At 32.2% G+C, this 27,953-nt stretch overlaps 1 protein-coding gene across 1 annotated transcript in view; it reads right to left on the minus strand.

Moving 5' to 3' along the window:
- Positions 1–379: 379 nt before the first annotated feature.
- The window catches only part of LOC134726109 (U3 small nucleolar RNA-associated protein 6 homolog), a 142,227-nt gene continuing 114,653 nt past the window's right edge, over positions 380–27,953 (minus strand). Inside the window, exons 15-21 of the mRNA XM_063590506.1 lie at positions 26,400–26,477; positions 25,561–25,746; positions 9,900–9,977; positions 9,400–9,506; positions 7,270–7,336; positions 1,911–1,983; positions 380–596 (exon numbers count right to left, since the gene is read on the minus strand). Coding sequence (XP_063446576.1) covers positions 421–596; positions 1,911–1,983; positions 7,270–7,336; positions 9,400–9,506; positions 9,900–9,977; positions 25,561–25,746; positions 26,400–26,477 — 765 coding nt within the window. The 3' untranslated portion in view covers positions 380–420. The remainder of the gene's footprint in view (positions 597–1,910; positions 1,984–7,269; positions 7,337–9,399; positions 9,507–9,899; positions 9,978–25,560; positions 25,747–26,399; positions 26,478–27,953) is intronic.

The following is a 27,953-nucleotide window of genomic DNA, read 5'->3' on the forward strand; positions in this document are numbered from 1 at the left end:
AATCATATCTCCTTAAATTTATATTACCTTCTAAGTAGTACTTTATATATATTTGACTACCAGAAAATAAGGTGCTAACTTTTACTTTCATGTTAGTAGATAGATATAGGAAGATGTGGTGTGAGTACCAATGAGACAACTCTCCATCCAAATAACAATTTATAAAAGTAAACTATTATAGGTCAATGTACGGCCTTCAACACAGAGCCTTGGCTCACACCGAACATAGGAAGATGTGGTGTGAGTACCAATGAGACAACTCTCCATCCAAATAATATTGAATAAACAATAAAGATTTAAACATGTGAAAGCTCTCTCACAGGCTACTTAGTTTTATCTATCCAGAAAAACGATTGGTTTAGAATCATCAAAAACATAATAATAAAAAAATCTTTTATTTTTCAAAATCAATGTTGACAGTTATCTTTCCAATGTGTCCATATCATGACCTGTCTGCAGTAAGGTGAACTCTGTAACAAACTGCTGGTTTAATTCTCCATCTAACTGGTGGATAGCTCTGTAGTGTAAAGTACCTACATTCTCAGGTTGACCTTTTGGATGGGTCATCTCCATTCTAATGAAGTCAAGCCAAAGATCTGAAATAGGTAGAAAAGATATTAATAATCTAATCACATTAATAATCCCTAATAAAGCACATGGTTATTGGAATTTAAATAGCAAGAACGTTTTGTCAGTTTTATATTTTTCCGTTTCCGTAAGATACATATTTACCTCTGCATGTAAATTATGTTAATGTAGATTCATTTATTTTCATGGGTACACATTTTTCCCCATTATAATTCACGAAACCCCAAACAAAAAGATAGTTAGTACCGTCACACATCAATGTGACAGCAACACTAAGAAACAAACAACTTACATCTAGGAGGAGGGGAGGTAGGAGGGGTTCTGATCGTGAAATCCCGGGCTTAAAAACATGAAATCCTGAGGTCTCGAATTTAAATAAATCAAAATCCAGAGTTCCTAAATTCGAAAAAAGAATTCCTGGATCCCGAAATTAAAAACACCCCATCCTGGTTGAAGTCCTATTGAAGGTCTTATCCCCCCTCTAGGAGGGTAGGCTTCAAAGTTGCACTCATTACAACCCTCATCTGGAAGTCTCAACAATACAAAGGTTTAACATGAAGAAGTGAGAGATATTTCCCTTGGCTACCATTTTTCAGGCGAAAATGTTTCCTTATTTGACTAACCAAGTTGAGACATGTATTACAAACATCTTCATATTCTTGTATGTGCTGCACTTCAATTATAACTATAACTTCAAGGCCACTCCATCAAATATTAAGGAAGTTGGCTTGTCATGTTTAATGATTTTTTGTCAGTTTTTCGGAATCCTCTTGTTTTATCCATTTAAATGCCTTGAAAAAATTTGCACGGTGACCCCCATTTTTCTTTTGGTTAATCTTTTACATGTATAATGATAAAGCCATCTGTAAAAGTCTCATCAAATTTTAATTACTTTTTTACAGTTTCTGAGAACTTCAACTTGTCAATCATGATCATCAAGCTATGAAAAATCAAGAGAAAATATTTTCCCGCCAAAATTTTAATGGATAATATCTTGAAAGTAAGCACGGTGATGGGTGACCTATATATTTTTTTTGCTCTTTGGATTCCTTTATTAATCCCTTATCTATATAAACTAGTGTTTTGAAAAGTTGATTACTTTGAAACTGAGTAGCAAACTCCCTTAATATTGGTATATGTACTATAAAGTCATGGTACCTAAAGTTATATTTACTCTCTAATTTAAGAAACAAATTGATGAAAACTTGTTGATGTCCCAACACTTCATTATACAGTATAATCACAATTTAACAAAACATCATCCTACAAGCTGTTCATTTTATATATGAAGATTCATTACAGTACAATCTAGATCTGATTACCTGCATTACTGTTTCCAAACTCCATTGTAGCATCTTCATATGCTCTTCTTAGTAGCTTAATCTTTGAAGTTGCCTGCAGGAGAATAGAATAATAATCAATGCTATATACTGGTATTGTATTGTAATGAAGTAAAAGAAATATTATTTTCTTTTGAGGACAAGTTTGTGCTTAAATAAAAGCTACTAATAGAAGGAAAGTATGCGACTCAAAAAGATTAAAATTGTGGATGGAAACCATGATACCATTCATAGAAAGTCATCTTTTTAAATCGTACTGTTGATTTATTATAGCAGGTACCATTTTTTGTGGATATTTGATTTTACATATAAAGTTGTCATTCAGTAGATAGTTATAGGAAGATGTGGTGTGAGTGCCAATGAGACAACTCTCCATCCAAATAACAATTTATAAAAAAAGTAAACCATTATAGGTCAATCCAGCCCTTCAACACGGAGCCTTGATTCACACTGAACAACAAGCTATAAAGGGCCCCAAAATTACAAGTGTAAAACCATTCAAACGGCCTACATATATAGCTTGCAGAGCCTTTAAATTGTGGTTCAGCTTTACCCAATAAATGCACAAAAATCTGTATCCCAATAATAGTAATCAACAGTAAGCTGCTAGCTAGCAAGTCATTTGACGGTTGTGCCAATATAACTCAGTAGTTGCTGCATTGTAAAAGAAAACTTTATACTGGTAATAAAATTAGACTTATCTCCCTTTGAATAAACTATTTGTTACATCTTTTGTCATCAGACTAGGACTTCTCTTGAACTGAATTTTAATGTGTGTATTGTTATGCGTTTACTTTTCTGCATTGGATAGAGGTATAGGGGGAGGGTTGAGATCTCATAAACATGTTTCTGAGCCAAGGCTCCGTGTTGAAGGCCGTACTTTAACCTATAATGATTTAATTTTTAAATTGTTATTTGGATGGAGAGTTGTCTCATTGGCACTCACACCACATCTTCCTATATCTATTCACCCTCATCATTTTTGCGCCTGTCCCAAGTCAGGAGCCTCTGGTCTTTGTTAGTCTTGTATTATTTTAACTTTCAGTTTCTTTTGTACAATTTGGAGTTTAGTATGGCTTTCATTATCACTGAACTAGTATATATTTGTATAGGAGCCAGCTGAAGGACGCCTCCGGGTGCGGGAATTTCTCGCTGCATTGAAGACCTGTTGGTGACATTTTGCTGTTGACTGCTCTATGGTCGGGTTGTTGTCTCTTTGACACATTCCCCATTTCCATTCTCAAATTTATTTTAAGATGATCTATGATTGAATTGTCAATATGATAACTATCCACAAATGACCATATGATGCAGATGTAAGCAACAAGATGTCATTTCACCCTTTCAACAATGAGTAAAACCCTATTCATAATAGTCACCTGTAGGCCCATACATGACAAAATTTGGAACAATTAAAACACAAAAAACCATCACAAGTGTATTTCTAAGGGAAAAATTTTCTAACATGATTTAAAGAGATGTTGGTGGACAAAAAGTGTATATTCAGAACTAGCAATAGACCAAGTGTTGTATGTATTGGATAAACATGAAGGTGAGATGAGAAGATTGGTTCTGAAAATTGTCAATAGGTGAAAGGGCATTATGCTTATTAAACTAAATAGAATCACATGGTGATGTGTGCATATCTGATATGATTGAGAATTCTACAAAGTGAATAAATTATTGGAGCTAGACAGGGCAAACATTTCTTAGACTACAGTGCAAAGAGCATTATTTTTGATAAAGTAGCCAATATTTGGAAAAAAGTTTCTATGGTGAAAAATCCTACACTTGTGCACGTCCATGACATCTGTGTAATACATGTTATAGGAACTAATAATGTACTTGGTTTAATAAAGATATGATTAACCATGAAGGAGAAGTCAAGAGGACAAGGTAAACAATTCTAAGGTTCATGGATATTGGGTTGGTGGTTTTGAGTCAAAGTCTGCATAACAAGCACTATATCTAACAAGTGTTTACCCATGAAACCACAGAAATTGGCATCTTAAGACAAATAAAATTCTTCATTAAAAAATAAACAGAATATAAAATTCTGTACATGGTCATGTTTGCATATCATGATCATTAATTCTACAAACTTTGAAATGCATCAAATAAAGAGATTTGCTTTAATAGACAAATGTATAGACAGATGTTGAGAGACAGACAAGCTGAATTCTTTAAACCCCCAAAATTTAATCACAATTTGGACAACAATTATTTTATAATTCACTTTCTGTTGAAAACTCTACTTTACATTATAATGTTGCAACCCAATATGCAAATAAACCAAATAAACTGAAAAATAACTGGTGTAAAAATAAACTTTAAATGTCAAATTTCCCTGTTCTTCTTGGGAGATAACAGTTTTAATTCTTTTTTCCTTTGTGATACACATATTATTAATTCTAGTCTTTTATGGTTATGCATCAGTTCAATACAAAAACTGACAACAAATGTGTACAGAATTCTCCTCAAATTTCAAAGTAGGGCTCAGTCTTGGTGCATTTAAATAATTGAAAGTATAAATGCAGACATAAACTTAATCCAATCTCAAATTTCATGCTTTCTTGTCAAAATAAAGCAGATTATATCTACAAAATGAGATGAGGTCTTTGTGAACATTGGCAGTTTACTGATAAATGTTTTAACAAACCCATTAATCTATTCAGTGATATTTATTGAAAACTGTCTATAAATTCAATGAATGGTGAAAAATTGACTTTTTTAATCAACTATCTTCAGATATATTGCAACCGCTTGGCAGGTCATGTGGAAAATTTCCAACCTTTGTTGTTATCATAGCTGTTTTTCATATGTAGATATTACGCCTGAGCAATCGTAGCATCCCTAAATCCAATTTTCCTACTGATAACTCGTTATTTGAAATATCCGATTTTTAAGGACTATAAGAACTGTTTGAAGATAGCCGTAATGCTATTATTTTGTTTGATAAGTTTTAATTCGGCTCATTTCAACTGAAAATTATTTGATAGAAATCAAAACTTAAAAGGAAATGTTGTTTATTACATGCACAAGTTTTAAGGATGAGGTTTAAATGATAAGAAATATGCCTTCTTCCAGTTATAGAATAAGGTTAAGCCCATCTTTGCTATCTCGTTAAACTCAAAGATATCTGAATTTGTTTTTTTAAAGAGCAAAGAACACATGATAACCTCTTAGAATTTTAATGTAAAGATAATTGGTGTTTATGGCAGATCTTTGAAAATAAAGTTTATACTGCCATGGTTAGGATGGAAAACAGAGAGAAAAAAAGGGGGAGGGTCATTTTAGTATATTTTTATTTTTCAGGTTATTTTTGACAATTAATTATTTTCTTTGCTGAATTCTCTTTAATCTCTATATATTAGTCCCCAATTAATAGTGTTTCTAAATTAAAAGTCGCCTTAATTAATCACAAAGTAGTTTGATGATCTTTCAAATAAGCAGAAAACAGCTTAATTCTCAAAACATTAGTCAGACAAACTTATTTTAATGTGAAAATAGCAACTAAAAAACAAACCACATTTCACCTAAAAGAGGTCAAATCTCACATGATATAAACATTATTCAACATCTTAAATAATTGATACAAGAGAACAAGGGAAATTACATTCCAATACCAACTCTCTGCTATAACTTTCAATACATATTTTATAATCTTTGCATGTCCAGAGTCAATAAATTAGAATTAATTAAATCAGAATCCTTTGGTACCTGGTTAAGTTTTAATATAAATTTTTTCATTACCTAATTTGTTACAATAAATAGCATTCTTTAGTATAAAGACTATTTAACATAGACAAATCTATCTGTAAACAACAAACCTAGTTCAAATTTATAGTTACTGGTAGTCCAATCTCAAAATAAATTTATAAACTGGCTGATGGAAATTGTATAATGTTGCGTTTAAATTTTGTGCATTCATACCACTTAATAACAAAGTCAAACTCTCTCTGCTTAAATTTATGAATTGTTTAAACTGAATCTTAAACTATTATCAATATAAAAATATGAGGATGTTGTATGATTGCCAATGAGATAACTCTTCACCAGACCAAACTACATAGAAGTAAAAACCTACAGATCACTGTACAGCCTTCAACAATGAGCCAAAATGATAATTATATAATTGATATTGGTTTGTTTTGGCATATCTATGATGGTCTATAAAAACAAAATTTTCTAAACAGGGGACCAGTTTAAAGCTTGACATTTTTAGCAGACACTTGTCTATTTTTAGGTCTTTCAGTTTTTCAACTTTTTGTGTTGTTAGGTTGCTGTTTCATTTGTGTATTCCTAATATCTTCATCATCAATATTGTATAATTGACCGCTAGTACTGTCGAATAAATCATTAAATATTTGATAATGTTTAGGGTCTAGTATAGAGATGACATGTGCTTATATCAGATATATAATGAGTCACGATTTGCTAATTATAAGACTCATCTATTACTCAGCCATTAGTAACAAAACAATAAACTACTGAATTCCCACACCCCACTTTTATCATGACCCAATATCTACATGATCTAACTGGAGTTTCCTAATGGTAGCTTGAATCAAATATTTATAGAAATGTCTTACATTTAAATTCAAATTCTTTCATGATGGTAATTAAGACCTTGAATTAACCAAATGTTTTTTTTATGGCCATCTGACACAAACTTACAGATAATTTTTATTACTTTTTGTTAGTTTTTTGGCTGGAGAAACAAAAAGAGCAACATAAACCTGCCTAAATGGAAGAAATCCAGTGTATTAGAAAATAAAAATTATCAAAGCACATGTTTGTCATGACACTTTTATGTAAACAAATGCATCTTTAATAAATAATTATCACAGACTTACATTTATCTCTTGTAATATCTAACGATTAATTTGATAAATATTTATTAACACTACACAGATGCACAATTTTATAGGGTTTATAGAGTTATCTCCCATTTACAGATAAAATATATATACTGTTATCAAACCTAAAGATTGACTTTAAATTTCTAAATATATACAAAATGTATCTTCTACAAAATTATATCAAAATGTGAAGATTGCCAATAAGACTTCTGTGAATGAAAATTGGTACCCACATAAATAAGAGAATGTCAGAATGTATCAGAAATAAACATGGATGTGTGAACAAGAAAGTGCTTCATGATAAACATCAGTGCAAACCAACAGCACTTGCTAAACAAAAATCTTTCTGAGCTATTGACCTCGGGATGGCATGTTAGATCTGACAGGATTTTTCACCTAAAGGCCTTCTATATCTTTAAAACTTAAAATATGTGATCATTCAAATTAACATATCAAATCAACATGTAACCAACAAATACCTGTGAATTTTCTATCTTGATATATTCATAAAACAGCTGTAAGGAAACAGGTTTCGTTTGAATCAATCTGAAAATAAACAAAAATTATTTTTTATCATACAATCTGATTACTCAATACAATATAATAAATCACTGACAGCCAAGTAAAATCAAAATTTTATTTAAAATAAGAAAAAGATACCAAAACAAAAATAGTAACTATAAAGTCAATAGAGACTGACAAAATTTGGACAAAAAAACAAACAAAACATTTCATTGAATACTAAAGACGGAGCAACTGACCCCACCAGAAACATATGGTTGGGCTCAGCTTTACTGGTAATTCCAGGGGGTCTAATTGGGGGGTTCTGATCCCGGATCCCGGTTACTGTTTTGTCAGATTCCTGTATCTTGCTTACACTATGTACGTAAGCAATTCTCATTTTTTTGTCAGTTCCCAGCGGTCCCGCAAGACCTCATTTCCTGTATTCACACCACAATAATTTGACTTTCACGTGTCACGGTTACAAAAAATCGGCAATCCCGCGTCACGCTTAGACCCCATCGAGACCCACATTCCAGTGTTTATTGAACCATGCAAAATAGTCTCATGTAGAGAGTTGCCTCCTGGCAATCATTACAAATCTTCTTGTTTTAATAAATAAGGCAAAGGGCAATGCATGGACTAGCAGCAGAATGAAACTTCAGATTATATGGAATTAAACATTGATGAATGATCCATGAAAGTGAGGTCAAGGTCAGATGAAACCTGCCAGACTGACAATTATTCTTACAACACATAAAATTGACCTACTGCTTATAGTATTTGATAAACAGACCTAATCAAATGTCAGATTATAAATTTATGCAACAAAATACTAGTATTGCAAAGGCAAAACAAAAACTAAGAATTCATCATGAATGAACCATGCAAATATGAACAGTGAACTCTTTTAGATCATATTTTACAGGTTAAATTTCTAAAGACTTTATTCAGATGCTGATGAGAGGGCTGGAAGTTATGTGGGTTCAAAATAAAAATATTGTTTCATGAAAACTTGTTAGAATAATAACATCTTCTTGGTGCAAAAAAGTCCTGACAAAATTACATTAAACCAAATTAAATCAATGTTTGTACATTTCTAAATATTTTATACCTCTTATCATCTAACTACTTACTATAAAAATGACAAATGCATTTTAACAAATGAAAGCTGTGATACAACAATATACCCCGCAATGACAAGGTTGCATGTTTCATACCCATAATCCAAAGATTTTCTACTGGTGATTAAGGCATATACAAAAACAACTCTCCTTGTATTTCTACGTTCATATTGGAAATCAATTTGTTTCAAATTAGAATCGGCTTGTTAAATCTTTTACCGCGATCACTTGATATGCCTTGAAACAATGACATTTTTCAAAAGGAAATTAGGACATAAAAGATTTCTTCTTTTGACCAGAGATCCAATTAAATTCTGTGTTGAAGAATTATAATTTTCTGAAAAAGTCAATAAATGGGGAATTTGTTCCCGAAGATTAATTTAATATGTCAGGATTAAAAAAAAAATGTTATCTAAATGTGTACTGTCTAATTTGAATATAAATCTTAACTTGGCAATAATAAAGGTTTATTATAGCACTCATGGAAATGTATGACATAAGGGAGGTAATTGGTAAATATCAATGAGACCACAAGCTAACAAATAGACCCATGTATGGGACCAATAACTAACAAGTGACAACGAGGCAGTAAACAAACAACAAAACAAATGTTCTGAAACAGTAAACAAGGAATTTATTCCCAAGATCTATCAGACATATGGCTTATTTCAGTAATATGTCATTACTGGACCAAATGACCAGTATAGACATAAGAATATAGTAATACTCAAAATATAAAAGACTGCTAAAACACTGACTGGACCAGTAATGCTTGAACAATCACTGCACCAAAAGATGAATGAGGTCTTGAAACCCCTTTGGAACCTCTGCCAAGCAATACAAATAAAAAATTCTGAGACAGTAACCAAACAATAAAAAATAGAAATCTGATAGGTTGACACCAAATCAAAAAGAGTCTTCTACAAAGTCCAAAATTTCCCTTTGTATAACAATTTTTACAAATAAGTTTAATTAAAACTGTACCTTTGGAATAAAGTCCTGGCTTTCTGTACACCTTTGGTCAGGTACATCCACTGCAGGTAATATTCTTTGAGTGGTAAAGCCACCTGTCTATGGCTGCATATACCTTTCTGCATTTAAATAAAAAAATACAATAATTTGCTGAATAACATTATACTATAAACTCAATATGCAAAATCTGAATGTATTGGTTTAGAGAAGCAGTATGAAATAAAAATATCTGTTCTACAGCCAAGCAGACAGTATGGATACCCTTAAATCTTAAACCTGAACCTCAAAGTATACCTCATATTTTGTAATAATATTGAATACATCTTTAGATGAAATCTTTTTTTGTTGTTCAGTTTGTGTAATGAAATAGACGATTTGATATGTGAGGATGGTACTCTCTTTGTAACCCATAATGTGTCCACTAATATATCATAAAAAGGTGAAAGTGATAAATAATCCACATCAGATATAGGTAATTCTTTAAAGAGAACATCAATACAGTTCACACTTACCTCAAATAATTCCTCTGTTTTTTCTGACTGACATGTAACACAGAAATCCAATAACAGTCTCCATATCTCCAAACTTTCCTGCAAAAGAATTAAAATGTAAAAACAAAATCAAAGCACTGACCACCTGTTCTCATTTCTATACTTTTAAACATAAAGAGTCTGCATCAACTGAAATATCATACTCAGACTCAGAAATCAACCAATCAAAATACTGGATTTAGCTTTCTGAGCCCCTATTTTGTGTTCCAAGTACTGAGTAAAGTTTTATGACTTGTAGTTCAATATACATTTTGTTCTCACCTTAGACATCACCAGACACTCAAGATTATTTTGAGGAAATGTTACAAAAATTCTCTTGTTTATATATCAGCAACAAATAATGAGAGATTACAAACAAGAATGTGTCCATATGAAGTATATGGATACCCCATCCCCACTAGCATTTTCTATGTTCAGTGGACTGTGAAAATGGGGTAAAAACTTTAATTTGGCATTCAAATGAAAAAGATCATATCATAGGAACATACATACTAAGTACAAAAGACTTCAACTTCATAAAAAACTACCTCGACCAAAAACATAACCTGAAGCGGGACAGATGGACAAACAAACAAAAGAACAAACTGATGGATGAATGGAGGCACAAACCAGAAAACATAATACCCATATGGGGCATAAAAACAATGAACTAATGCTTAGTAAATCTTCAGTACGATGGAATCTCTAAAGTGGATACCTTGTGTATGTAGGGTTGTTTATACAAAAATAAAATGTAAAGGTGTTGTCACTGATAAATGCAACTTGTGCCACATGTGGAGCAGGATCTGCTTTCTTTTCCAGAGAACCTGAGACCACCCCAGTTTTTGGTGGGGTGTGTCTTTCTTTTTAGCCATGTTGTTGTTAGTTTATTTTCACTTTGTGAATTTAAATGTGCCTTTGGTATCTTTTACTCTCTTTTCCAGTTATTTTGAACCGTAGTTAGTTGACCAATTACTGATTGAAACTCATCTTGAATACCTTGATATATATAATATGAATAAATTAAGGCATTGAAATTGGGTCAAGGTCAAGTGAACCTAGAAACAGATATGCAAACCTTATAAGGATTGTATTGATGAAATAATCATTTGATCTACTGCTAATAACTAGATATATGAAGATGTGGTATGAGTGCCAATTATTGATAATCATGTTTAGTAAAACATAGAATTAATAGAAACACACACAATTTCCTCCGCAGCCAATAACCATGAACATACAGTCAAGCAAATGAGACAATAATTACAAGAAGGAAACTTTGTCCAATGGTTGTTATATGATCATGAGAGATCCAGCTCGTCACACAAATGTCCAAATGTCATTCAAACAGCTGGTAACATATACACTGGAATTGCATCATTGGTATTGGATAGGATTGGACTGAAATGTGCTTCTTAAAGTAAGAAGCACCCCCCCCCCCCCAAAAAAAAAAACAACAAAAAAAATAAATAAAACAAATAAAACAAACCTCAAAAAAACAAAACAAATCCAAACCAAACCAACAAATAGTCTAGTAGTTAGTAGTAGTTTACCAGTTTCCTCTTTTATTATATTACAAAATATTTTGTTGGCTAATCATTAAAGGGGGGGGGGGGACAAAGCAAAACAAAAATAGTTTTGGTTCCCTCATGCAACTTCACCAATGTGCATTGAGAAATACAGCTTCAAATTCCATTCATTATTTTAGAACTCATATATTACTAGAGTAAACAAATTCTAATTTTAATTTTATGAATTATTTTTACTTATATGACTGGACGATAAAATCAAATGTACAGTAGTTGTCGTTTGTTTATGTAATATATACGTGTTTCTCGTTTTGTTTATATAGATTAGACCGTTGGTTTTCCCGTTTGAATGGTTTTACACTAGTAATTTTGGGGCCCTTTATAGCTTGTTGTTCGGTGTGAGCCAAGGCTCCGTGTTGAAGGCCGTACATTAACCTATAATGGTTTAATTTTTAAATTGTTATTTGGATGGAGAGTTGTCTCATTGGCACTCACACCACATCTTCCTATATCTATAAATAAAAATTTCAACGACGAGACTATAATACTAGAAAGTCTCAGATAGTGAGAACATCTTATTTTGTTGCCGCTGAAAGATAAACTGAGAAAGGCATACACCCGGATGATCAATGTTAGATTGATGTTTGAAATCATCCAGGTGTTGCGAGTTATGAGAATGTTGTACGGGAGATAATCCTTATGTATGTTCCTTGACTGTATAAGATATAAACTGTGAGATAACCCAGATTTTATTTAAAGTAAAATTACAGTACAAATCAAACACAAATATTAAGAAAATCAACACTTGAATTTTCTTATTGCCAATAATGATTCAACAATTACAAAGACTACATAGGTTAGATATAAAACAAATTGTTAATCACTCATATGCCATATCTGTACATAGTTCTCATAGCAAGTATTAAAGGATGAACACAAACCTTTTAAACAACTAGCATGATTAGTACTAAGTTTTAAAACAGGTATATCAATATATATTTAGCATCTATAGTTAAAATCACAATAATATTAACATTACTAATAAAGCCAGTTGTATTGCACCATGTGCACATTTCAACAGTTTGAGTCTCTTCAATAATGCTCAAGGCCAAAAAAGTTGAGAGTTCAAAATCTAATACAAATTTGAATTGTTTGTTTTCATTCCATAGTACTCATCAGATTTAGTTCAATCAATAAAGTAATATTTAATTAAAATTGTGTAATTACCAGATAAAAATTAAAACAAAAGTTAAACACGTCACAATGACATTATCATTCAATTTCAAAGCAATTAAAAAAAAAAAAAGGATAATTTAATTCTTAAAAATCAGAGTACTGCACTTGGAAAATTTTTGATTGGACAGATTTTGGACTTTCTAATCGAGTAGAACCTCCGATATAAAAAGTTCCTGATGCAGAATCAGCAAGACATTTTGGTGCAGTTATTCCTAAATCCTCAGTCTTGATGAATGTTATGAATACTCCATCACAACTCAGTATATGCAGTGTATGATTGTTACAGTCAGCCACTACAATATTATCCGCTGGTGTTGTCAGTAAGTCTGTAGGTCTAAATGCTCGGTCCTGATTATTGACATCAGGATGGCCAGTATATACTTGTATAATGTTTCCTGATTGCCCCAAAACTACCACTCTACCCCTGTTTAATATATCTAACTGGTCTATCACCCAGATGTTACCATTACTGGTACTGGTTATCCTTAGAGGAACTGTGAATAATGCTTCGTTGGTATTGTCAAAATCATACTGATTTACACGATTCCCTTCCTGATCCATGACTAACACTACCTGTTGTCCTCGACCTGTGGACAGTGCCTCTGGTGTTACACATCCTATGATAACATTCTGCTCCCTTGTAACATGTATACCTTTGGTAATCAGTGGTGATACATTGTAATTGGAATAGGACATATGTCCACCATCTAAATTGATCTCCCTTAGTACTGTTTCCCCCTCAACTGATAAAAGAATATTGTTGTCTGAATTAACTGCAATATCAAACACTTTAAAACAGTTACATTTTCGGACCTTCTGCATATTATATCCTGTCTGATCCATATAACTGAAATTTCCATAAGAATAATCTTTTAGCATTGCGAAATAAGTAGAACAGGTTGTCAAACCATATATAGGTGTGGAATCTGTAGCAAATTGTCTAATAACTTTTATCTCAGGTTTTTGTTGTAGTTCTGTTTTATCTCTCACTTCTGCAGACGTAATTGGACTAACTTTGGAGAAGGACAACTTTCTAATTTTAATCTCTGTTTCCTTCTGAATTTTCAGCAGCTCATTCATTTCAGTATTATAATCTTCCTCTATTACAGCATCATGTCCTCGGTGAGCTTTTGTAATGCATAGGCCACAGATAAATTCTTCACAATCTTTACAATAAAAGCTACAACCTTTCAATGTATGTTCTTTGCATTTTATATTGTTAAAGCTTATAAATCCATCAGAATGATTACTTGTCGATTCTTGAATATTGCTGCATCCTTTTGGAATCTGGTCAACAGGTGTAAACTTAGGGTTAGCCATTTTGATGGAGATATTGTAAGTTGTGTTAGTTGTATTAAATCAAATCATACCATAAACAAAACTGAACTTATCATTTATATATAACTAAGTGAGGTGCACAATCAGATGCAGTACATGATATGTCTATTTATGTGCTATGTATGTCACCATAAAAGTAAACAATTGTAGATAATAAATATATGATGTTGATCAGCTGTTCAGATTACTTAATATCAGATAGAAAATCAATCCTCTTGGACTTAATGTTTTCTGGTTTGAATGGTTTTACACTAGTAATTTTTTGGGCCCTAATTATAGCTTGCTGTTCAGTGTGAGCCTAGGCTCTGTGTTGAAAACCATACCTTGACCTCTAATGGTCTACTTTTATAAATTGTGACTTGGATGGAGAGTTGTCACATTGACACTCATACCACATCTTCCTATCATACATAAAACAGGAATAAAAGGAGTCACCAATACATAAAACCATCAACCAACAACATTCTATATTTCTCCAATTTTAAAATTTCTAAAAATTAAGGTATTTCAGGGAGAGTACCTATCCTATTGCTAGATATACATTTTAAGAGTACAACCCAAGTACCGTAATCTTTGTTATGCTAGCAACAGGATTTATGCTCAAATGAAATGAAAAGAAATGATGGCCCATTGGGCATGTCGCAATTCAGGAACATTATTCAATGGTTGTTGTTTGTGCAGTGTAAAATATTTGTTTGTAGTTCATTATTTTGTACATAAATAAGGCCGTTAGTTTTCGCCTTTGAATTATTAAACATTTGTTGTTTCAGGGCCTTTTAAAGCTGACTATGCAGTATGGACTTTGCTCATTGTTGAAGGCTGTACAGTCACCTATAGTTGTTAATTTCTTCAATTGTTCTCTTGTGAAGGGTTGTCTCATTGGCAATCTTATCCCATGTTCCTTTTTTATGGCAATCTTATCCCATGTTCCTTTTCTATATTAACACATTACTTTGCAATACACAAAATATAGCTGAACAATTTATGACAAAAGACCGTTGATCAATGAATACTAAAAATGTTCTTTGAACAAAACCAATCCTGTTCCATTTCAAAAACATAGGAGGTTAAATTTTAATCATAAGTCAGTTTATATGTTCAGTATGTAACCAGTACAGCAAATAATTGTCAGTTAAAAATATTGATCAACTGATTAGATTAAAAATTATTAACTTGATACCAAATAAAACAGATATGGCTATACAATAGTAATTTTGGGCCCCTTATAGACTTGTTGTTCAGTGTGAGCCAAGGCTCTGTGTTGAAGGTCCTACATTGACTTATAATGGTTTACTTTTTTAAAATTGTTATTTGGATGGAGAGTTGTCTCATTGGCACTCACACCACATCCTCCTATCTCTATTAGTTTATTTACATACACCAAATATAAAGGCCCTATAACTTAAAGTATCTGTGAAATACACCAATTAAGCCACAAAAACTTAACATAGTTAACTGAATGATAAAATGAGGTCAAGGTAAGATTTAACTTGGCAGTCAGACATGTACAAAAATTCTTACAAACATTTAGTACATCAAATATGGTGAACCCATCAATATAGTATCTGAGATACATCCTTGACTTGTACACTTAACCTTGATTAGAGATCCTTGAAATAAGGTCAAGGTCAGGTGAACCCTTTTTTGCAGACATCTTAGAGGGAACCAGTATAGACAGAGAATCTGTACATAATTAAATTGATCCTTTATAAATATTTTTGCGAAATTGACTTTTGTTCTTTCTTTATTCCATACATTAGAAATAGCAATAGATAAAAAAAAAACTTCTCAGTAAATTCTTTAATTATTTAAAATCCAGAGTATTTCACTTGATAAAGTTTAGCTTTGTCAGAATCTGTAGTAGCACAACCTATATATAAATCTCCTGGTCTTGACAGAGCAAGGGAATATGGGAATCTTATTCCTTGATCATCAGTCCTAATGTAGGTAACGATAGCTCCATCACAGCTAAGTATATGAATTGTATGATTATCACAGTCAGCCACCACAATATTATCTATTTGTGTTGTTACTATGCCTGAAGGTCTAAAAGGTTTTTCCTGAGAGTTAACATCAGGGTGGCCATTGTATATTCGTGTGACGATTCCTGCTTCTCCCAGCACTACCACTCTACCTCTATATGATTCATCTAACACATCAACCACACAGATGTTACCATTACTAGTACTGGTTACTCTGTAAGGAAAGGTAAACAATGCTTCCTTTTTGTTATCCAATTCGTAACGTTTTACATGAGTTCCTTCTTCATTAATGACTATTACCATCTGTCGTCCTGTTTCCATGAAAAGTGTTCCTGTTGTAACTGCTCCTATGATAACTTTCTGATCCCTGGTAACATGTATTCCACAAGTCCACAGTGGTGCTACATTGTATTTAGAACCTGATATTTGTCTGGTATTTACATTTAACAGTTTCAATCTTGGGGTGCCATTTACTGATAATAAAACATTGTTAGATGAAGTCACTGCCATGTCATACATAGGAATATTACATTGAGAAATGACTTGAACATGGTCTTTTGTCAGGTTTACTTGTTGCAAAACTTTAGCAGAAAAGTCTACTATCCATACTGAATCATCAAGAGAATTAGAAGATATAACTGAACTAATAAATTTAACGTTTGAGGAAAACGTTTTAAAAACTTTCATCTGAGGTTTCTCTGAAGAATCTAATTTTATTGATTTTATCTTTCCAAGTACAATATTTGTCAAGGCTAAATCACTCAATGTTTTCTCACTCTCTTTAAGATTTTCAAGAATTTTGTTTATTTCTCTTACATAGTTCTCCTCGTTCAAAATATCATGTCCTCGATGGGCTTTGGTTAAACACTTCCTACAAACTAATTGATCACAATCCTTACAGTAAAAACAGCAAATCTGTGAGGTATGTACAAGGCATTTATAATCTCTAAAAGAAGCATTTCCTTCAGCATTACCACTATTCAATTCTTTAATAAAGACTATTTTATGTCTGACAGCATACTGTAACATAGGATGGACTACACTTCTACATCTTCTACACATCAATAATGAGCAATCCCAGCATTTCCATTGAATTGGTCGTGTCCCTCCCTCACACAACTGGTATCTTACAGGATTAGGGGCCTTATGTGATGACTGTGAGTACCCCATAGTGATGAGAAAATTAATGTAAATTGATTTGAGCTAAACTGAACTTTGATCAAATCTAATTGTTCATTCACACGAGCTTGATATCTTTTAACAAAACTGATCATCAAAGTAGGAGGAAGTTATATATGTACATAATGATTAAGATACCTTTGTTTATTTTTCCAGATTAACTTGCTGAATTTACTTTATCAATTCACAAAACATCCTGCTCAATTTTCAAAATTGTTTACTGTCAAGTAAAATTGAAAAAAAGAAAAGGAGTATTTGTTAGTTATAAGGGTACTTTGATACTGTTAATTCAGAATTTTTTGCAGTGTTTTTATAAATAGAATGAAAGCCTGACACAACAGTCACAGGTTAGGAGGAGGGTTGGTCTCCAGCGAAAATGTTTAACACAAAAAAACTTTTTTAATGTGCCTGTTCAAAGTCATGGACCTGTAATTCTGTGGTTGTTGTAGGTTGATATTTGTTGTGCTTGTTTTTTTGTTTATCATAACTCAGACCATTGGATTTCTCTTTTAAATTGTTTTTTTTTAATTTTATCATGTCAAATCTCTGCACCAATATAATTGATATGTTGTTTAATACTGAAGCTGAACATTGGCCAATGACCCACACAATGAGGTTGAGGAACATCTAATTTGTTTGGGTTAAAGAGTAAAATAACAAAAATATTGGACTCTGAGAAAGATTATAAATGGATAGTCCCTAGGAAAAAGGGAAAATGAAAAGCTGGAACACTTCAAACAAATGGATTATAATAACAACTGTCATATTTCTGTTTTGAACTTTCAGTAAAGGCATTTACTTATGTAGAAAAAGGTGGATTAATAAAATTGAGAATGGAAATGGGGAATGTGTCATAGAGACGACAACCCAACTATAGAAAAAACAACAGCAGAAGGTCACCAACCTAGTTATCTCACTTCTCAGATCCAGCAAACAAATTAGTATTCAGTTTTATTATTGTTAAAAACTATCCTTTTTTAAAAACCAGTGAATTGCAGCTGATAAAGTTTAGCTTTCACAGAACCTAGAGAAGCACATCCTGTAATGAATTGTCCTGGTCCAGACACGGCAAGAGAATATGGGGATATAATCCCTATACCATCAGTTCTGATGTATGTCATGAATGTGCCATCACAGTTTAGTTTATGTAGTGTATTGCAGGTATTGTTGGCTATCACTACATTATCTGCAGGTGTAGTAAGTATGCCTGTAGGAGTGAAGGGTTTGCTCTGCGAATTAACATCAGGATGACCATTGTATAGTTGTACATGTATATCATTTCCTGCCTGTCCCAACAATACCAATATACCCCTAGCAGACGTAGCTATCTGATCTATCACCCAGATATTGCCTTTACTGGTACTAGTTATTCTGTAAGGAAATGTAAACAATGGTTTCTGATTACAGTCAAATTCATATTGGTTTAAAACGGTCCCGTACAACTAAGCATCTTCTGGAAAAAGTGATTGGTAAACCTGGTGTGACAGCTCCTATGATTATTTTCTGATCCCTTGTTACATGTATGCTCCGAGTCCAGGGGTTTAAAATTGTAGTGGGTAAAATTTTTTCAATTTGTTCATTTAGCAGCTGCAGCCATGGTGTACCACCAACTGATAATAATATCTCGTTCTTTGACATATATGCCATGTCACCTACAAACATTTTAAACTCTGATAGGACCTGGAGCTGCCTTCTGTCATATTCACATGCTGCAACAATTTAGCTGACAGGTTTACTATCCACACAGAATCATTAGTAGTGGATAAGACCTTGGAAATTCGGGTAAATTCTGTGGAAAATTGTCTCATCAATATAATTCTTACTTCTGCTGACTCTGTAGATCCAGATTTATATGAACTTCCTGTACTTTGATTTGATAGGGTTAACTCCATGAACTTCCTCTCAGCCTCTTTCTGACAATGTCTGAGATGCAAGAAGCATGGCCATTTCAATTTCGTATTCTTCAGGATCTACTGCCTCATGACATCAGTGTGACTTTGTCATGCACTTGCCACAGATCAAAAGTTTACAATCTTTAAAATAAAAGCCACAGGTTTGAGTGGTATGTTCTTTGCATTTACGATCTTGCAGAAGCCAACATCTCGTTTGGAATCATCATGTCCCAATTCTTTAATATCGACAATTGTATGGCTGGTGGCATTTTTGAACTTTGGATGGACCACATCCTTACATTAAGTACACATCAGTAATGAACAATCTATGCATTTCCATTGCATTTCCATTGTATTCTATTCCTTTCTTCACACAAACCACATCCTACAGGGATTTGGGCCTCATGTGGCAATTGGGAGTAAGCCATTTTGACAAAAAAATGAAAGGTAATGTTTTTAATCATATTGTACTTTGAACAAAACCTTGTAATCATTTGAATAGAATGAAAGTGAGGTATGCAATCATATGCAACTGAAAATATGTCAATTTATGTAACCATAAAAGGAAACAAATATATATCAACTGATTAGATTACTTCACATTATGATATTAATTAAAATAAACATAGCTTTCTATACAGTATGGTTTTACTCAATTTTACACATTGGTTTCTTGTGAATATTTTTTTCATTGGCAATGATACTACATCTTCTAACTCTCATATTCTCTCATTTTCAACTTTTGGACTTAAGTTAAAACAGCTGTATGATGTTAACACTGGGTGTGGCCTTTAATATGATGTAAACCTAGAGGTAAAATTTTGAAACAAATAGCCATAGTCATTAAAACTGACAAAGGGATCAATTTGGCTTTCAAATATATTTGATGGACCACCAAATTCATTTAGGGAGCCCTACACATTTCAAATTTCAGAGGATTCAAAAGCATCTGGACTTTCAAATTTCAATTTGGTGCATATAATAGATGCAGCATCAGTGAAAGGTTTAACATAGAGGTTTGGCTTCATTAAATAGAGGCATTCAGTTTAGTTCTCATTGAAAAAGAAGTCTAAGTGCCCAGAGGGAACCATCCATTCACAGGAAAACTGACAATCATATTCAATTAAGATTGGAGTAAAAGACCTTTGTGGGGTTCAAATTCACAGCCTCATTATTGACATGCTAGTAAAAGGTAACACTCATACTGTGAGTAAATATTATTACTTAGACCACTGAACAGCCACAAGCCTCTTTTTCATCAATGTATTATGAAGTCAAACATATCATATAAACGTTCAGTATAACTAATTCATTTATACTTTGTCCCTTCAATTACACTAAAACATGTACATATAATTCAGTTTTGTCAACACTCCATTTAAACAAATTACCAAAGCAAGTGAATTCATTATAAAAAATGATTTGAAAATTGATCCCTACATTTCTTTAGAGTTATGATCTACTAAATCGTTACATAGTCATGATAGGTTAACAAGATTAGAAAGCCATCGATCATCGTATGAATACAGATTTTGTACATTTAAATTTGATGAAAACACTTCAAACACATGCAATAATATCTACCACTGCATTTGAGAAAGAGAGAGATCAAGTTTAGGTATTCAATTGCAAATGAGGTATTCAGTCCCATTGTGTTTTATTCCTTAGGACACCTATCGAGCTGGGCCGTGTACGAGACGTATCAAACGAACCATGCTCTTGTTGCACTGAACGAGCTGTACTTTCTCCGTGCGTTATATTATGCCCCTATCACATTAAATCTACGATTAGCAACAGGGGATGAGCTGTGAAGATATGATTTCAATCATAACACAATCGGCCCAACAAAAGATCTAATTATCTCTTTTTGGACCAACTACCTGTCTTCGGCAAAGGAGGGCCATTAAATTTAATTAACATATGATGTCACTGCTGATAACTGCTTGAGTTTTGTATAAATGGCGGGATTGATTTCACCGGGATGAATGGTTTGGTCCTTACAACAGATTGATGTAATCTTTAAGAAACTGTGAAATGTTATTTTTCTTAAAATAAAGAGGTAAATAGAGGAAAATGGAAATTTGAGGTTATCTTCTTTAATATAGGTTTATACCATTTGACAAACATTTTTTTATTAATAAGCAGCAAATATCTGAAAACAATTCAAAATTCCTTAACACTCGTTAACTACATAAACAAATGTCAAACACTGAACAACAGACTTCTGACATCAGTTTCACTGCGTTAGCCAGCTACTTCAATTAAATGACAATTTTGCTGATCAAACTTTAATAAATTTACAAGTTTTTCTTTTAAATGGAAAGAATAAATATTTGGACATTACGAAATAGCCATGTTTACCATTTCATCAATAGATCCTAAACATTTATGTCCAAAATACTCATATATTTACATGATCCAACCTTTTAATTCATTTGTTAAAACAACAACAAAATTCAAAATCCAGACATTAAAATTACTTATAATGTAATTTTTCTCCTTAATCCAAATTTGTTTAGATATATAATTATTGATCCATGCATTATGCTGACAAGAAAAGGAAAACAGTTCGCTTTAAATTTTTACTGATCGTTGTTTTATGCATTAAACTTTGTTTGGACAGGCGACTTCTAGGTAAATTGCCTTTTAATAGTTCCGCGGCTTCATTACACCTGTCAATTTGCATATATCCGGACTGTATCCAAGATCAATTGATGCTAAATAAAACATCATAAGTGACTTGGTATTCAGGACCACTTGAAAGTTGGTTTAGCTGAAAAGTTATTATGTAGTACTATAGATCTTGAATGACACGGACTCAACTATATTTGTAATTTTAGAAACTGACTTTTAAACAAATCCTGCCAATTATGGAATAACCATTGTTTCAAAATCAATTTAAAGTTATGCAAACATGGTAGCCATTGAAAATATGTCAATAAAATCTCTAAAGAAAGACAATACATGAGGTCTAGCACTTTAGACTACAAATAAAAACAATTACCTATCACTATAATGTTACATGTTAACTGATTTATCTGACAAAGGGTCAGGTGTCCAAACAAAAGTCATGAATGGGCAGTAAGCAAATTATATTCTGTAGAGTGATTACGTTACATTTTGGTGGCAGTCAATATTTTCTGTCGGAATGATTCACAAGGAAAATGTTATTTCATACATTAAATGATAGAAAAATGGTTTTTTTTTTGTGAATAACGGCAAAAATGAGATACATCTAAACTTGCAAAATTTGTTTCATGGCCTCTACCATGCATTTTAATGAACATTAAAATTTCGCAAAGGGTAAATCACAGTGAAATGTATACCTTAAAATTGGTGGAAAATTAACAAAAAAAATCCTAATTAGGGCATATATATTCATATATGAATGGATACAATAAAAAGACCTTTGTATAGAAAATTTAATTAAAAAAGGCAGGAGATGCAGGGACTAAACTTAACTCTTTTTCTCCAGGAGCCAGCTGGGCCCCCAAAAACATTTTTTTCAGATGCAAAATAAATGATTGGATAGAATAGAGTGTTACAAAGTTTTGTAAACTTAATTGTAATATCTTGTAAAAAGCTGACCTATTAAAATATGTCTGTTAATCTAATACAAAATCTGTACCTGTCAACCCTTTCAAAATAAATGACCTTCATACATTCTGAAGAGCCTGCGATCAACTTGTTTTCTTTTAAAACTTCTACAATAGGTCTATCCTTTTACCAATACAACAGTTTTCAACAAGTTTGTACAGTGAAGACCCAACAATGAAAAGTAAACAAACATTATCTATTCCTGCAGTTACAGACCGGGTAAAGTAAACATCGCAGGAGCTTTGATAACAATACCTGGTACATTTTCGTCTTTTTAATTATTGACTTTACCCAAACCTACAGATCTCTATAAATGTTTAAACCTGGCAGCTGATAATTCTCTCATAATATGGTAAAGTTGTCCCTCCCAGTCGTCTACCCATTGTTAGGCAGTGACTTGATAATGCTTCTGACATGTTTTCCTTTTAAAGTTCAATATTTGTGAATAACTCAGTTTTACATCTTTAAATTCTGTCATGCTGTGCGGTGAGGACATCACAATACAGGTCTCCTTAATTTAATAATGAGTCGCTCACAGTTTAAATGCAAGCAGTGTTCAATAAAATTACATGAAAATGTATCCTTGATTGCACTTTTCAAATAAACACATAAGTTTATCCTTATAAGTTAAACCATATTAAGTTGATAATTGCATTTATAAGGAAGGTATAGCTTAAATCAACTATAGTTATTAAATGTGAATTGCTCTGTAAAAGTGTAGATCTATCTCAAAATTTGAAAAACATGATGTTCGCATATAAAAAATTGTTTTCTTTCTTATTTTGTAAAACTTTAATGGGAGATAATGCAAAAATAATAACCCAAAACATAAAAATGCAAAAATAAGATACTGCAAGTTAAGAAATTATTGCGATGTTTTTATTCATTCAATTTTAATTGTGAGGAAATATTAAAAAAGAGCAACTTATGTGTTGGTTTATGAACTTTGATTAATTATTCCAATGAAACATACAGTGATGACATTGTATGACTAGATCAAGTGTTGTATTGCACAATCTCTAGGGCTTTATCATCTATATCTCAGTTTTTGTTAAATACACTAGGTCTTAATATTAGTTGTATTTTTATATTCTAGGAGAAGAAATAAATCTTGAAATCCTAACTTTTAGATATTTTTGGTTAACCTTGCTTTATATCTGTTTTTTAACAATGAGATACAAAATAGAAACAAGCGGATATACTAAAAAATGTTTCATTTCATTTCTTCATTGATTCTATCTCATTTTCCTTCAGGATCACATTTATACCAAGGAATATTTTTTAGAAATTTTATCTCAATGGCGAAATGAGGATAAAGTTAACCCCTTGTGGAAAACTCCCACTTTCAGTGTGAAGTTGAATCTCTCTACGAGAGTGAGGTTTTGGAAGTATCAGTCAAATTTTGTTATCCAGATAAAAAAACAAAGAAAAATCCACTTAGTAAAAATACTTAAGAATCGATTTTTTTCAAATAAAATTATCAAAAAAAGAATTCTTGACGACTTTCTCATAAATTCAATATTCCCACGATATTTATTTTACCTGATATCACCTATCAATCTTGTTGTGTCGTGACCTTAAAAACAGTACTGGTTCTGCTTGATTGGTCAAGACAGATACACATGTTTATTCCCTTACTGATTGAATAACTCGAGTGACAGGTGCGAAAATAAACATACAATTTCTTATTTGACAAAACAAATATCTTTTCCAATGAGACACAAAAGAAACAGTTTTAGTTTTAAAAATGAGAACTTGCTAAAATTAATGTAAAGACTTTCATGAAAGGGACGACTGTTTGGATATTTAAAAGGGGTGTATATTTCAATTTGCCAGACAAATTTGATAATTATAGTGAAAGTTAATATATTTTTCGTGTGATTTCAATTAATTATACTGAAATAAATATTTAAAATTTAATTAAAATTTATCTTGCAAATTCCACCACAAATGCACCAAGAATGGTTGGTGCATTGATTCAGTACAATAATCTGAGGTTAAAGGCCAAAAATGGTTTTATATGGGAGGGCAACATGATGATCATTCATATTTACATGGTATTAAATGCAAGATGTAAAATATGTACCAACAAGAATGTGTCCATAGTACACAGATACTCCACTCACACTATTATTGTCTATTTTCAGTGGACTGTGAAATTGGGGTCAAAACGCTTAACTTGCCATTAAAATTAGAACGATCATATCATAGGGAGCATTTGACTAGTTTCAAAGTTTGAAGTTCATCAAAAACTACCTTGACCATAAACTTCAACCTGAAGTGGGACAGATAGACGAATGGAGGCACAGACCAGAAAACATAAATCCCCTCTACTATCATAGGTGGGACATCAACATTTTTTTCCTTCTTATCTTACCAAAGACTGTTTGAAGAATGCATATAACACACGAATATGCAAGTCACAAATAAGGTCACTGAAACAGCTTCAAAGAAAGTTCAGAATAAAAACAAGTATTGATGTGTCCATATGACACCTAGTCCAACTTGCTCATTTACATTTTCATGTAAGTGAACTGCAAATTCTGGTCCAATCCCTAATTTGGATTATATTTGTTTTAATTCATATTACTACATCTATATTTAAAAAAACACCTAAAACAGTAGGACTTAGAGCTATTTTCCTAATGCATGAAGAGTAAGCCTGCTTTGTTTGTATAGAATACAATTATAATAAGGATGACATCCAATCAAATTTGAATATAATGTATACAGGTATAAATAACTATGCCTATCAATATTGTCTGCAGATGTCACTCTTAATTACAATGCTTTAGCAGACGTTTATTCAAACAAAGCAAGCAAACAAGCTAACCAAAGTCTTGCTTCACACACATTAGAAAATTAGCTCTAATAATTTTTAGACACCAACCTTTTCAGGTACATGTTTCTGTGACTCTTTAAATATAAGAATTGCTTCAGTGACATCACACTGTGTTCTCATGCTCAACAGTAAATATTGTCTCCATAGTAACATACTCAATGCATGCTGGGAAACTGCCCTTTGTACAGTCTGTAGTGCTGTCTCCACCAAACCAACATTCACTAAAACTTGGATCTAAAAAAAGATGGGTAAAATTAAAAACAAGATGAATTTTGAAAATTTCTCAACAAATTATACAAAAGTTGCTTTGGCCACAACAAATATAGATTGTTTAATTCAGTAGGCAAGTATTGTTTAATTCAGTAGGCAAGTATTGTTTAATTCAGTAGGCAAGTATTGTTTAATTCAGTAGGCAAGTATTGTTTAATTCAGTAGGCAAGTATTGTTTAATTCAGTAGGCAAGTATTGTTTAATTCAGTAGGCAAGTATTGTTTAATTCAGTAGGCAAGCTAACATAGAAGAACTATTCCCGTTTGATAAATCAAACTCCACTCTCCGCTGTTCATTTGACCTCAATCATAATTGACTTGTATTGCAAGTTTTCCTGCTGGAGGAAGGTGGTTCTCTCCAGGCACACGGTCTTTTTAATTTTATTTGATTTGAGTGTCACTGATGAGTCTTTTGAAGACGAAACGCATGTTTGGCCCAAATAAAAAAAATCAATACATGTATGATGAGAATTTTTGCTGACATCATTTGGTCTCCGGTGAGTAGTTATCTCATTGGCAATAAACCATACCACATCTCTTTTATTCGTATTTACATCTCATTGGCAATCGTACCATACCACATCTCTTTTATTCATATTTACATAAGCTATATCATACCCATTTTAAATACAGATCGTCTGATAAGAAGTCTCCCTTGGCAGCTGATTCAAACAGACTCAATACTTTGTGGATTCTCTGGAAGAAAGAAAATACCAATGATATGAAATTAAAATCATTCAAATGTTTCATCAAATTATTCTTATAATTTTGATATTTTTTTGTTCTTTCTACTTTTTCATTATCAATAAGCTTTGGCTTTTCAAAAAATTTGGACTTGATCATCACTGAAAAGACATTTTTTGTTGAAATGCACATCTGGCGCTGAAAATTTCTTACTGCTATAAATGTTATAAGCAATTATTAAAAAAGATAACTCCTCAATTTCAATAAACCATGGCAAACATCTACAGACCCAGTTACAAACTATGCACCTTTAAATATTCCACCAAACCAACAGGAACATTTACAGACCAGAAATATTCCATGTGTCAATTAAGATCATCATACCTAAGGGAATATCTACAGACCAGAAGAATTTCACAAGTCAGCAAATATTTTCCTTCACTGACTCATTTCAAGCATCTCAAGAAAAATATGTCAGGTGCAGAATTTTACTCAACAGATTTTTCATAAAGTGAATGAATAAATATACAATGTATTATGTTATAATAAACTGAGAATTATTTTTTTAAACTGAGTCAATCAAACTCTTGGCAGGATTTCTACCACCAGACATCATTCTTCTTTGCAACTTCTGAAAACCCAGTCTCAAGTTTCATTTAACCACATATGCAAATAAAGATGAAATTTCAACCTAAACAAAGATCGTATTATAAACATTAAACATTATAATACAAGAATCTATATATAAATCTTCTCCAATGTTTGATTCTAATGTGGATTAGTACGGTCTTTTCAAATTAGAAAGTGATACTCAGGACTGTCGTAGATAATGGTTTATTTTCCGTGGATAATCGTTTACTTTCCTATGACTTGCCAGAAATTTTGCAAATAAGTAAACAAGCACTATGTAATTGATATGTCAATAGTGAAGTAGTATATTTTTTGTTTGCTTATCTGAAAATCAAACAGATTCGACGGACCAACACGGACTTCTTTAAATCTCAACATATAAATGGGATTAGATAGAAATAGAAGAGAAAGGACTTAATCTTACTGACACTGAGAAGTTTATTGGACAGATCAGTTGAAATGTTTTATTTAAGGTTGTTTTTATGCACTATTCGATATATTTTTGAGTTTTATTTGTCAGGGAATAGATAGTACATGATTACAATTATGTCATTTCAGATTCCTTGTAATTTAAGTAAAAATCAGCAATCATATGTACTACTGTTGGTAGACAACCAGGCCCTGAGGGTATAATCCACTGACAGCAGCCATTTCTTAAGTACATGTTCTTTAATGATTTGAAAGATTATTTTAGCTTTCATTAACATGCTAAGAAAAGTTATAATGGTAGGTAGGTAGACAAATAATTGTTTTTTTTTCTTTTTAATGTTTTTGACGGCACAGTTAATAGTTCAAAGAGGGGAAATAATCAAGCTTGTATGAAAAAAAAATCTTTAAGGAAGGCAGGGTAAGTGGAAC

This window comes from Mytilus trossulus, chromosome 7 (genome assembly GCF_036588685.1).
Source record: "Mytilus trossulus isolate FHL-02 chromosome 7, PNRI_Mtr1.1.1.hap1, whole genome shotgun sequence".
Taxonomy (NCBI): Eukaryota; Metazoa; Mollusca; class Bivalvia; order Mytilida; family Mytilidae; genus Mytilus; species Mytilus trossulus.